This window comes from Euprymna scolopes, chromosome 6 (genome assembly GCF_053919585.1).
Source record: "Euprymna scolopes isolate OS-2025 chromosome 6, ASM5391958v1, whole genome shotgun sequence".
Lineage (NCBI taxonomy): Eukaryota > Metazoa > Mollusca > Cephalopoda > Sepiida > Sepiolidae > Euprymna > Euprymna scolopes.
The window spans coordinates 7939636-7953715 of record NC_136487.1 but is presented as its reverse complement, the minus strand read 5'-3'; the positions used below and the strand labels follow the sequence as shown (position 1 = coordinate 7953715).

Genomic DNA, 14080 nt, shown 5'->3' with positions numbered 1-14080 from the left:
AAGTGGGGTCGTGGATATGACCTAAAACTATATCCAGTGGTGAGGCCCCAGCTTGCGGGCCTTCGGGAGTGTGGAGCCACCCTTTAATTGCCATTGCTCCCAGGTCCACTCTGGCCCGGAGTGGTAGTACCTGTTAGGGTCCCAACTATGGGTTGAATAGAATCCGACTTAAAAAAACAAATATACCCCATTAAAAATCGTTCCTCAAAATAACTAGATTCGGCATTAAATAACCTGAAAAAAGGTTGATATGCCGTAAAACAAAAACATCCAAACCAAACCTTAAGTGGCTTCCTCGTCTTGATAAGTGGTGATGCTCATGTAAAAAAAACTTGCAAACAAGGTCGATAGAAAAATAGAAGAGTGAGAATATATATTTAAAAAGACTGACAGCAAAATTAACAAAAACATTAATCAATTTTTAATCCATTTTAATGCTACAACGAAGGAAACTTGAAGCAATTGAAGAAAACTAAGATTTTTTTTATTAATTTTGCTGACAATATTTTTAAATGTGTTTTTTTTACTATTTTTCTATCAATCTTGTTTGCAAGTACAAACCAATAAATCGAACGAGTTATAACAACTGAAAGGATGTACACATTATTTTGTGACACCCCGTATATATACAAGTAAATACACAATGGTCTTTGAACTTATAAGAATGTATTTTTATGTAATTAAAATTTATTTAAAAACAAAGCATAAAATGAATAAACGTTCATTAAATCAGAACTATATAACTTATAATAATAGATTTTTACCTGTACCTCTTCATTCGTTTGTTATATTTTACAACTAAATATTAAATTACAGTAACCAGGAAAACATCGGGATATTATTATAGCTTTTTAGGTAACCATAATATATGTGTAGCATATAGCTTACCCATATAAAGCGACATCGAATTGCTGGACGATATTCTTTTGCGAATCGCTTCTAGGGTGTTCCGGGTGACTTTGAGGAGTGCATCGAGGTTACGATGATTGAAATGGTTCAGTAGTTCGATGGCTTCTTCTTCGATACGCTCTTTGGCTTCTTGTTTACGCCTGGCCACAATTTCGGCTCTGGTTGATGAGGGCCTAGATCTTGCCGAACCATGTCTGCTATCGATGTTTGAGAGACGAGAACCTGTTGCTGCCTGTGGATTGGCTTTTAAAGGAAATAAAATAGATTGTAATTTTAAAAAAAATGGCAATATTCTTAATCATTAATTGTCTTTATGTGAAGAACATTTTTCTGTATTATTGTTTGCATTTTTATTATTAGCAGGATTGTAAATAAAACCAAGCGAAGCGTTTTAAACGGTGCCATTTTTAGTAGAATTCACTGCTTTTCTGTGAAATGTCATTATGTAAAAAGCGTTTTGTTATGAATTTTGTTATGTAATGTATTTTTTTTTAATATGCACAACAGTATTGTCCTTTGGAGAGAAAGCAAATCTGTTTAACTAATGCAAGATAACGAAGTAAGAATATTACTTAGTATAATTTACAATAAACAAAATGTTTTGTCGTATTAGAAAGAAAATGATTTTCATATCGGAATGACTCTCCCGCAACGACAGGTAAATCGAAGTTTTCTATATATCCATAAAAGTGATAATGCGTGTGTGAGGACAACTCTCAACCTATATACTCAACGAATTTTGGATCTACAGACTTGAAATTTGGTATATAGGGTATTCAGACATGTGGAAAACTTTTAATCCGTTTTCATCCAGACAAAGAGGCTGATAAGGGGTGAAAATATAAAAATTAGTACTTGAAGGGATCATCGGTTTTTATCTGTTTGTCAACTGTTTCACGAATGCTCCTGCGTAAATCCTTCAAATTATTATTATTATTATTATTATTATTATTATTATTATTATCATTATTATGTTAAAAATAAGTAGGTTTGAAAACCATTTTTAAAGACTGTGTCAAACTGGACTAATGGTTATCGCAATTGACTCACTGTCTTTTGGTTTTGGTTTCGATATCAGCTCGAGTATCTTTTTTTACTTACAAGAAATGAACTGAAAAAAAACCCATAATACTCGCATGTACGTGTTTCAGTTTCTTTCCGTTTTTTATTTCGTTTTTAAAAGCAATTTAACGTTACGTTTAATACTTATGGTATTTCTATTTATACTAATTAAGAATTCTTCATTAATCAAAATATAATATACGCAATTTTAAACCGGGCAACGCCGAGCGGCCTGCTATTTAATAATAGAAATGTCTAACCGAATTTGATTTGTATTAAAATTTGTTGTATAAAAATTATGTAAAGAAAGTTACGAATAACGTGTCATGTGTCCTGATTCGACATTGACATTTAAGAGTAAATACTATATAATAATATAAATAAATAATATACTAATTGTTTGCACAAGCACACATATAATACAATATAATAATATAAATAAATAGACAATATAATAATATAAATAAATAAACAATATAATAATATAAATAAATAAACAATATAATAATATAAATAAATGGACAATATAATAATATAAATAAATAGACAATATAATAATTATAATAAGGCTGACTGGGAAGCCATCAGGGAACTAATTAGAGATGCTCCATGGAAAAATATTTTCTCTCTCCCTGCTGAACAGTGTGCAAACGAGACCACTGACTGGTTCAAAACTGCAATCGAAGCGCATGTTCCCATGCGGAAATTTTATAGTAAGCCCCACTCTCCCCAATGGTTTACGTCGACTTGTGCAACTGCCATTACTCAAAAGCAGCATGCATACCGTAGGTTTAACCGACATAAGTCCAGTTCAAACAGACTGAAGTATATAGAAGCTAGAAATAACGTTAAGAAAGAAATAGCAACAGCTAAGAGAGAATTTACGGAAACCACTAAAAAGCGCATCGAAGCACAAAAACTAGGAACTCGAGACTTCTGGAAAATCTACAACAGTGTAGTAAATAATGGGCAATCAACAATTCCCCCACTAACCAACAATCACGAGGTTGTCTCCTCAGCAACCGACAAGGCTAACATGCTTGCCAGTCGGTTTGCCTCAAACTCCACACTGGACCCTTCCAACCACCCCCTACCTGACTTTCCTATGCGGACAGACGCCACACTAGACGATCTGAAAACCACCCCTGCTCAGGTGCATGCTATCATAAAAAACCTTGACACCTCAAAAGCATGTGGACCCGATCTTATCCCAGCTGTGCTATTAAAAAAGTGCTCAGCCGAAGTAGCTCCAGTTCTCTCCAAACTCTACAACAAATGTCTTAATGAAGCTTGCTTTCCGGGCTGTTGGAAAACTGCTTCTGTTGTACCAGTATTCAAGAATTCTGGCGAAAGGACAGACCCATCAAATTATCGCCCCATTAGCCTCCTCCCACTTTTTGCCAAAATATTTGAGACCATAATTAACCATGCTCTAGTCCATCATCTTACAGATGCTAAACTACTGACTGACAAACAATATGGATTTAGACAAGCCCGTTCCACAGCAGACATCCTCACCGTGATCTCTGAACGTATATACCAATCACTGGACAAAGCGGGGGAAGGCAGAGCGGTAGCTCTAGATATATCTAAGGCTTTTGACAGGGTATGGCATGAGGGTCTCCTCAGTAAAATCAGATCATACGGTATCACTGGTAGAATACTAAACATAATTAAATCCTTCTTAGATAAGAGAAAAATCCAGGTAGTCCTCGACGGTCGCACATCTAAACAATATGATATAAATGCGGGAGTGCCCCAGGGTTCTATCCTTGGACCTCTATTGTTCCTGATATTCATAAATGACCTCCCCGACAACATTGCCTCTGAGATGGGTATATATGCTGATGACACTACACTCTATGGCAGACACGACAGGAAGACGAATGAACACATTTCTAAAGAAATGGCAGAAACACTAGAGGAAGACCTCCAATCTGTAGTGGAATGGGGACAAAAGTGGTTGGTCGCGTTCAATGCTGCCAAGACTAAACTAGTTTCATTCAATAATTACAAGAAACCCTCTCTACCACCAATAGCAATGGCCAACGACTCTTTATCTGAGAGTCCATCTTTCAAACTCCTTGGCCTAACGTTCACAGGAAACATGAGTTGGAACAATTACATTGAAGGCATTGCCAGGGCCGCTGCAAGAAAGGTAGGCTCTCTCTACCGTGCTAGAAAACTACTAACACCCGAAAGTATCCTGTACCTCTATAAGGCCACCATTCGCCAATGTATGAAGTATTGCTGCCACATCTGGGCTGGTGCATCTGCTACTAGTCTCTCGCTCCTTGACAAGGTTCAAAAGAGAGTCGCAAACCTGATAGGCCCTGAACTGGCATCTAAGCTTCAGCCTCTGTCCCATCGACGAAATGTTGCATCCCTCTGCCTTTTCTACAAGTATTTTAGTGGTGAATGCTCTGATGAACTGCAATCACTTGTGCCCCCACGACGCGAGCACCCTCGACAAACCCGACAGGCTACTAGATCCCACCCCCACACTGTAGAGGTCCCTAGATGTAAAAGATCTTTTTACTCCAATAGTTTCTTCCCCAGAACCGCAAGACTCTGGAATTCCATTCCAGGTCCCTGCTTCCCCAACAGTACTGACGTGCAGAAGTTCAAGTGTAACGTGAACCGACACCTTGCTGCCCAAATCCCTACATAGTACCCCAGTAGTTGTTGCCCCTGATAGTAGCCCCCTACACCAAAGTGGCAATTTGCCTTGTTTGGGGTGAAAATGTAATTAAAAAAAAAAAAATAATAATATAAATAAATAGACAAAATAATAATATAAATAAATGGACAATATAATGATATAAATAAATAGACAAAATAATAATATAAATAAATGGACAATATAATGATATAAATAAATAGACAATATAATAATATTAATAAATAATATACTAATCGTTTTCACAGCATATTTTCTTCGTAAAACAGTTATTTACTATTTATTAATGTCGAAATGTATTTGTATTACAATTTAATTCTGTTACTAACATTTCTGAAAGTAGACACAATTGTTTAAAATCTTTAATAGACATTAATTCCAAAAAAGAAAGACTTCCTCTTCCGAGCAAGATAAATTGTGTTTACACAAAAATGAAATAGAATTAACAGTTATTGTGCTTAATAACAAGCACCAACGTTCAACAAAAGAAAACGGATAGAAATAAATAACTATCAATCTATCAAATACGATCTATATATTATTATTATTATTATTATTATTATTATTATTATTATTATTTCCACGGCACAAACAACGTCGCAGCTTACAAGAGCTATGACAGCTAACGAACCGGAAGGCCCGAGTTTCGCCCTTAGTTGGGCTCATCAGTTAGACATATACGAAATCAAGATGTGAAGCCCCAGCCTATTGCATGCGAGGCGAGTACTCTGACATATAAGCAAACGTGCTACACCCAAAAAGTCAATTAACCAACACAGATCAGGCAAACCACAGTGAAATCCGACTATGGAATAAACCTACTCCGTATCAAACAGGGGATGTAGTCATCCAACCAAGCTAAAACCCAAACCGATGAATATATATATGTATATATATATATATATATATATATATATATATATATATATATATATATATATATATAGTAATTTATAAAATATATATGTGGCGATTAAGCTACACTGAATATTCTGCGTTTCGTATTGAGCACTTTTGAAGTAAATACTTAAAGTTTACGCATAAATCTATACTTTCGTATAGTAAATTTATGTGAATAAATGAAATATATATATATATATATATATATATATATATATATATATATATATATATATATATATTCCAACTCTACCGACTGGCGTTGATGTGATCCATTACGTGAAAATTTCTATGTTCTCTATTAATACATTTATTATGCTCTATTCTAAACTAAGATGGAAACAGATTTCTATAAAAACAAAAAAACAACGAAGTAAAACTTAAGAACAAAAAAAAAGAATAAAAGGCAAGTAATGAAACGATAACCCTTCCCGAATATAAATATGAATAATGGTTATTTCTCTGAGCTGATTTTTCTTTTAAGGTGGCTTTAAGAATGATTGCATATTAGATAACTGTAAGATCGGCTAAAGTATTTATTTCAAATAAATTGTAGCACAGCACGTCTATAGCTTAATAACATGGAACAACAATAACAAAAGAAATTGAAGAATTGCAATCAGTTTGATTTTTCAGCTTAAATTTTATTTCGTTCCAAATTTAAAAAGTCAACTAACATATGTTTTTAGAGTAAATACAGGGTGTCCATAAATCCGTGTGCATTACAAAATATAGCTTAATTTGCATTTGTAAGAAATAATTTCTATCGCAAATGCAAATAAAATTAGATATTTTTAAAAATTCACACTGGCTATATAGGCACGCTAAATATATATATATATATATATATATATATATATATATATATAATTATAAAGCTCAAATGATCTTGTAACGATGTATGTAACCCACTTTCCGGTTAACGACACCCAGTTGTGCATGCGCGCATGACCTGCGCACTGAAATATTAACGTTATTATTTCGAAATTATTATTTAACATGGGAAGAGTGGGGCTTAAATTAACTTAAACGTAATACAGAAATGAACGATGTAAAAAAAGCAGACCGTATTAACAATTGTTTATTTGGATAATTTAAACGCGAAAAAAAAAAGAAAAATTGGGGCGCTTTAATATAAACGTTATTATTTCGAAATTATTATTTAACATGGGAAGAGTGGGGTTTAAAATAACTTAAACGTAATACAGAAATGAACGATATAAAAAAAAGCAACAAAAAAAAATGCAGATATATCAAAATTTGAATTTAAATATAATAAGTATTATGGTATCTGTTCAGTGCACATTTACCTATAAGTATGGCCAACCACTTATAATTCAGTAACTGTAAGTTTTTTTTCAAAAATAATCAATTATAATAAACATAACGACTCTTAGAAATCAATCTATATTCTTATTTCATTTTTTTTTTTAATTTTTTTTTTATTCAATTTTCGCCCCAAACAAGGCACAGTGCCACTTTGAAGCAGGGGGCTACTATTAGGGACTTAATTAGCGGGGTCATTATGAGGGGAGAAGAGTAGAAAGATGTTTGTTAACATTACACTTGAACTTCTGCATATCATTGCAGTTGGGAAAGCAGAATCCCGGAAGGGAGTTCCAAAGACCCGCAGTTCTGGGGAAGAAACTATTGGAGTAAAAGGCTTTCTTGCATCTAGGAATCTCTACTGTAAAGGGATGAGACTTAGTAGCTTGTCGGGTTTGTCGGGGGTAGTTACGTCGGGGAGGTACAAGTGTTTGCAGTTCGTCAGAGCATTCACCATTAAAGTATTTGTAGAACAGGCAGAGGGATGCAACATCTCGTCGATGGGACAGAGGTTGAAGCCTAGATGACAGTTCAGGACCTATCAGGTTGGCGACTCTTTTTTGAACCCTGTCCAGGAGCGAGAGACAAGCAGCAGATGCACCAGCCCAGATGTGACTTGCCTTATTTTAATATACTTTCATAGAAATGTTTTTGTTATGTAAAATAAAACTATTTTCTTTACGTCACAAGTGTCACGCTCATGCATGAATTCCATAGCTAATATAACATACTGACTCAACGGGTCACGGGTGTCTAGTATATATATATATATATATATATATATATATATATATATATGAGAATGATGGAAATATATATATATATATATATATATATATATATATATATATATATATATAATAGGACAACAAGAGTATGAAATGAAGACACAAAACTATATATTGGTAGATATAGAATGGATCATTTATTGAATAATGGAATACAGGCAAAATTTGGGGGATAGAAGGGACTCTTTATGCCAGGGCATTTCGAAGCCTAATGCTTCTCATCAGAAGAGTAGAGAAGGTGCTAGGTAGCATGGGAAAGACGCGGCGTCTAGCGTAAGGTTCAATAAATGATCCATTCTATATCTACCAATATATAGTTTTGTGTCTTCATTTCATTCTCTTGTTGTCCTATTGTATAAGCTCCAATGATTATTGTTGAGCTTGGCATTATCCGGATAAGTCTCCTTTTGTGGAATTGATCTTTCTCTTTTCCTTTTACATTAAGTTATATATATATATATATATATATATATATATATATATATATATATATGAGCACGTTAAAACATAGCATAATAATGGACTGATAGCGACAAATTTAGAAGAGTAATCATTATGTTTTTCTTTTATGTTGTGAAACTGTTGCGTGTTTTTTATCTTATAGTATTCAAATAAGTTTCCGTATTCCCGAATCATCTGCTTAGCAAGTTCAGGCTTGTCGAATATATATATATATATATATATATATATATATATATGTGTGTGTGTGTGTGTGTGTGTGTGTGTGTGTGTGTGTGTGTGTGTGTGTGTGTGTGTATGAATAAAAACACATCTTATGTGTGTGTGTATGTGTCTGTATTAATTATTATATTGATTCACTTAGTCTTTTTATTTGCTCACTTAGTCCCTTCGTCTTCCTTGGTAACAAAAAGATTTATGCGAGTTTATTTCGAATCAGCTTTGTGGCTGATGTTTTTCTATTTAACAATCATACTATCCATATCCTCCAAATATTCAAAATTTTATTGAAATTGAAACAATTATAAAACTTGCAGCATTAAACTAGCAGAATGCTGCTAAGGAAACAGCTAAAAATAATGAGAAAGGCATTGTAGTTTACTTGAAGCATTGCGCGTTGTGTGAGAGGAGTTTTGTGTGAAAACGCGAGCTAATGAAGTAAAAGAATAATATTAAAGGAATTTATATCATTTTCAATTCCATGTTTATCGATATAATGCAGGTGTTATGGAATTCCCCAAATTATCTTAATAAATGTATTCATTAAAGGTGAAAAGAAAAAAGAATTGTGTACAACTATTTGGGCGGGACTTTTATGTTAGTAGCCGAAAGTCGGAACTATATACATGCGTGCATAAACAAACACACACACACATACACACACACACATAAGCATATATATATATATATATATATATATATATATATATATACTGTGTAAGCAAAATCAAGACAGCCAAAAAAGGTATTGATAGCAACAAAAGTGTATTTCATTTTACGTTACAATTGTTTCCATGTTCGATCGACAATTTCAAACATTATATCGTTTGAAAATTTTCAAAAACCAGCATTTCTTCAGACTTTATGAAGAAAAAAAACTCTTGAGAATAGAACATTGTTTAAAGAGAAAGAAAAAAAAAGGAAAATTCCCTTAACGTAAAAAGCAGCATGTGAGAAACATTTAGGATATATAAAAAAAATTTTAATGGCTTAGAGTTTTTATGGAAACTTCTGTTGACTTTGTTCTTAAATAAGGATACGAAAATAAGGTGATATATTAATATTTAAATGGGCTTTTCACGGAGGTTACCTCAAGGATAAATGTTTCTCACATGCTTCTTTTTCCGTTAAGGGAAATTTCCTTTTTTTTTCTTTCTTTTTCTTTCTCTTTAAACAATGATCTATTGTCAAGAGTGTTTTTTATTCATAAAGTCTGAAGAAATGCTGGTTTTTGAAAATTTTCAAACGATATAATGTTTAAAATTGTCGATCGGCCATGGAAACAATTGTAACGTAAAATGAAGTACACTTTTTGTTGATATCAACACCTTTTTTGAATGTCTTGATTTTGCTTACACAATATATAAATGCTCAATTATGAAATATGATAATTTTGCAGCTTACTTTTTAAGGCATCTCTTTTTGACTTAAAACTTATTGGTATATGAAAATTTACTGGATTACACGAACTCAGTATATTACATACAAATCTATATATAAACATATACATATATATATATATATATATATATATATATATAAAGAAAAGAAAAAAAATTAATGTATATATTTATAAATATTTTTAACCTGTATATATTTTTAATTTTAAATAAATAAGTATGTAAATATATAAAGTACTAATCATAGTAGGTTTATAAGTAGTCAAATGGATTAATCCTAATCTTATAAATACAAGACTGGTAAAATTAAAAAAAAATATCCATGTGATTTTGGCAACAGATGAATCTCACAGGTAATGAATTCATTTTTATAACATGAATAGGCTAGCCAAATTAATTAAGAAGAGGAAACTAGATTTAATATCTGTAACATTTTTTCTTCTTAAGATTAAGGGAGGTGGTGTTTGATCAACACTTCTGAGGAGTAATTATTTAATATAGTGTTTTGTTTTTAAATCCCCGAAACAGTGTTCCATGATAAACAACTGATGTTCCCTTAAATTACCATTAGTACTATAGTGAATTCGAGAGAGCAAGTTGATGCAGTGATTGCAGGTTATTAAATGACTTGCTGACTAAATAGTTGTCTAACGAATGATAAAAAATATAAAAATTAAAAATTTTTTTGTAAAGGTTAAAAAACCTCTTAGTGTAAGATATATATATATATATATATATATATGAAAAAATTATATATATATATATATATATATATATATATATATATATATATATATATATATATATATATATATATGGAAAAAATGATAAACATGTTCGGAAAAATAAAAACAAAAAACACAGCGAAAAGCGAAAAAATAAATGGCATAATAACCCTTTTATTAGGTTAAGTCCATATTGCGTTTCACTAAGTAGAAAGCATAGAACGAAAAGAAACGTTAAAATCCCATTCCAGTTTTTTAAGCAATTACAAAACGAAATAAAACGGAAATTATGTTTTATATTTTATTTTATAAAAAGGAAATGAAAAGAATTTGTTTTTTTGTGTAAAAATATTGGGAATAATGATAATCAGGCGTGGGATAAGAATTAGTGTTTGTGGGAATGTCGCTATCGGTTAAGTTCGTGGTGCGTTTCACCCAATAAGAAGCATAGAACGGAAAGACACGGTAAAATTCCATTCCAGGTTTTTAAGCAACTACGAAGTACAGAAAACCGAAACCGGCGTTCCTTCGTAACTGTCCCTTGTGAACGATTCCGCAACGGTGTAAATGGTGGCGGAGAAATAAGGAATTAATTAGAGAGAAAACATTTTACTACTTCCATTGATTTTAAACGATTTTGGCAGTGAACTCTCAGCATAAAAAATATAAGAATCTACGATTATCGTAGAAGTGGAGAGATAATATGTCTATAACACACCTAAGATATTGTGCTGCAGTTTGTGCAGATTACATTTGCATGAAATGTCTTGATTTTTAATCCTATTAAGGTCAAAATCATATGGGGGAAAAATTAGTTCATTTTATATATATAGGGATATATACATATATATATATATACATATATATATACTAATATACTAATATATATATATATATATATATATATATAACTACTTCATTTACTCACATAAAATTAATATACGAAAGTATAAATTTATACGTAAACTTTAAGTATTTACTTCAACAGTGCTCAATACGTGGTAGAGCTAGTTAGTAAGTTATAAAATATATAGGATTCTTAAGGCTTATGCGTGAAGAATCCTAGAGTGGATGAAACGCGGAATATTCAGTGTAGCTTAATCGCCATATATATTTTATAACTTACTATATATATATATATATATATATATATATACATATATATATATATATATATATATATATATATATATATATATATATATATAGGCAGCATTTTCTCTCTTATGCATGTTTCATTGAACAGCAGTGATAATTCCTCTTTGTTCTCTTGCGATCTGTTATTTCCATTTGGCGGGTCAATGCTCAAACGTTCTGTTCGGGTGCAACGTAACTACCCCCGACAAACCCGACAAGCTACTAAGTCTCATCCCTTTACAGTAGAGATCCCTAGGTGAAAGAAAGCCTTTTACTCCATTAGTTTCTTCCCCAGAACTGCAGGTCTTTGGAACTCCCTTTCGGGACTCTGCTTTCCCAACCGTATTGATATGCAGAAGTTCAAGTGTAATGTGAACAAATATCTTTCTACTCATCTCCCTTTATAATGCCCCTGCAAATTAAGTCCCTGATATTAGTCCCCTGCTTCAAAGTGGCACTGTGCCTTGTTTGGGGTGAAAATTGAATATAAAAAAATGACTCATGGAAGTCGAAAACGTTAGCGACTATAGCATTTTTTTACACTCGAACAAAAGATTCGAACATTAGCCAAAAGAAAAAAAAAACGGACCGCAAAAAACAATTATCCCTCTTGTTCTATGAAACATGCATAAATGTATATATATATATATATATATATATATATATATATATATATATATATATATTATGTAGCTGCGATTTCATATAACGTTTATATGAATTAAATATTATATACTATTAATTGATTGCCAAAGACGTAGTAGTGGTAGTTAATTATATCGTTTTGTTGTTATCTGTTAATTATATATGCGAAGTTATGAATATTGATTATCTTATTTAGAAAGGTCTTTGTATTGCGTGTAGTAGTACAGTGTGGATGGCCAATGTAGTTTTTATATGATCCTGATGATGATGATGATGATGATGATGATGATGATGATGATGATGATGATGTATAATCTTACCTGATCATGATGATAATAATATAGTATATCTTACCTTCATCGACTGTTTTCACTTCATCTGCCTGTGAGTTGCTCGTTTCCGTCTGATTAGCTTCGATGGGATTTTCGCACAAAATATTAATCAGCTCATTTACTGCGTCTTCTACATTGCGACTCTTTTGGTTTAATGAAACTATTCCCTTGGTACAAAGAGCCTACAAACAAAAAAAGACATCATTATATATATATATATATATATATATATATATATATATATATATATATATATATATATATACATTTTCACTCCAAACAAGGCACATTGCCACTTTCGTGTAGGGGGCTACTATCAGGGGAAGCAACTACTGGAGTGCTATGTAGGGATTTGGGCAGCAAGATGTCGGTTCACGTTGCACTTTAACTTCTGCGCGTCAGTACAGTTGGGGAAGCAGGGACCTGGAATGGAATTCCAAAGTCTAGCGGTTCTGGGGAAGAAACTACTGGAGTAGAAAGATCTTTTACATCTAGGCATCTCTACAGAGTGGGGGAGGATTTAGCAGCCTGTCGGGTTTGTCGAGGGTGTTCACGTCAGAGCATTCACCATTAAAATACTTGTAGAACAGGCAGAGGGATGCAACGTTTCGTCGATGGGACAGACGCTGAAGCTTAAATGCCAGTTTAAGGCCTATCAGATTTGCGATTCTCTTTTGAACCTTGTCAAGGAGCGAGAGACTAGTAGCCGATGCACCAGCCCAAATATGACATCAATACTCCATACATGGGCGAATGGTTGCCTTATAGAGATACAAGATATTTTCGGGTGTTAGTAGTTTTCTAGCACGGTAGAGAGAGCCCACCATCCTTGCAGTGGCCCTGGCGATGCCTTCAATGTAATTGTTCTAATTCATGTTTCCTGTGAACGTTAGGCCAAACAGTTTGAAAGATGTACTCTCAGATAAAGAGTCGTTGGCCATTGCTATGGGTGGTAGAGAAGGTTTCTTGTAATTATTGAATGAAACTAGTTTAGTCTTGGCACCATTGAACGTGACCATCCATTTTTGTCCCCATTCCACTACAGATTGGAGGTCATCCTCTAGTGTTTCTGCCATTTCTCTAGATATGTGTTCATTTGTTTTCTTGTCGTGCCTGTTATAGAGTGTGGTGTCATCAGCATATATACCCATCTCAGAGGCAATTTTGTTGGGGAGGTCATTTATAAATATCAGGAACAGTAGAGGTCCAAGGATGGACCCCAGGGGAACTCCCGCATTTATATCATATTGTTTGGATGTACGACCATCGAGGACAACCTGGATTTTTGTCTTATCTAAGAAGGATTTAATTATTATTAAGTATTCTACCAGTGATACCGTATGATCTAATTTTCCTTAGAGAGAGAGAGAGAGAGAGAGAGAGAGAGAGGGAGGGAGAGAGAGAGAGCGATAAAAAAAATCCAAGTTATTTGTTCATCAACGTTTGATCTTAATTGTAAGACTTCTTCTAGATGAATGAATTGAAGAAAATAAAATAC

General features: G+C 32.9%; 1 protein-coding gene across 1 annotated transcript in view; it reads right to left on the bottom strand.

Moving 5' to 3' along the window:
- Positions 1-14080, bottom strand: part of LOC145277487 (dynein axonemal heavy chain 5-like) — a 690378-nt gene that overhangs the window by 337228 nt on the left and 339070 nt on the right. Inside the window, exons 16-17 of the mRNA XM_080128869.1 lie at positions 12605-12764; positions 889-1152 (exon numbers count right to left, since the gene is read on the bottom strand). Coding sequence (XP_079984995.1) covers positions 889-1152; positions 12605-12764 — 424 coding nt within the window. The remainder of the gene's footprint in view (positions 1-888; positions 1153-12604; positions 12765-14080) is intronic.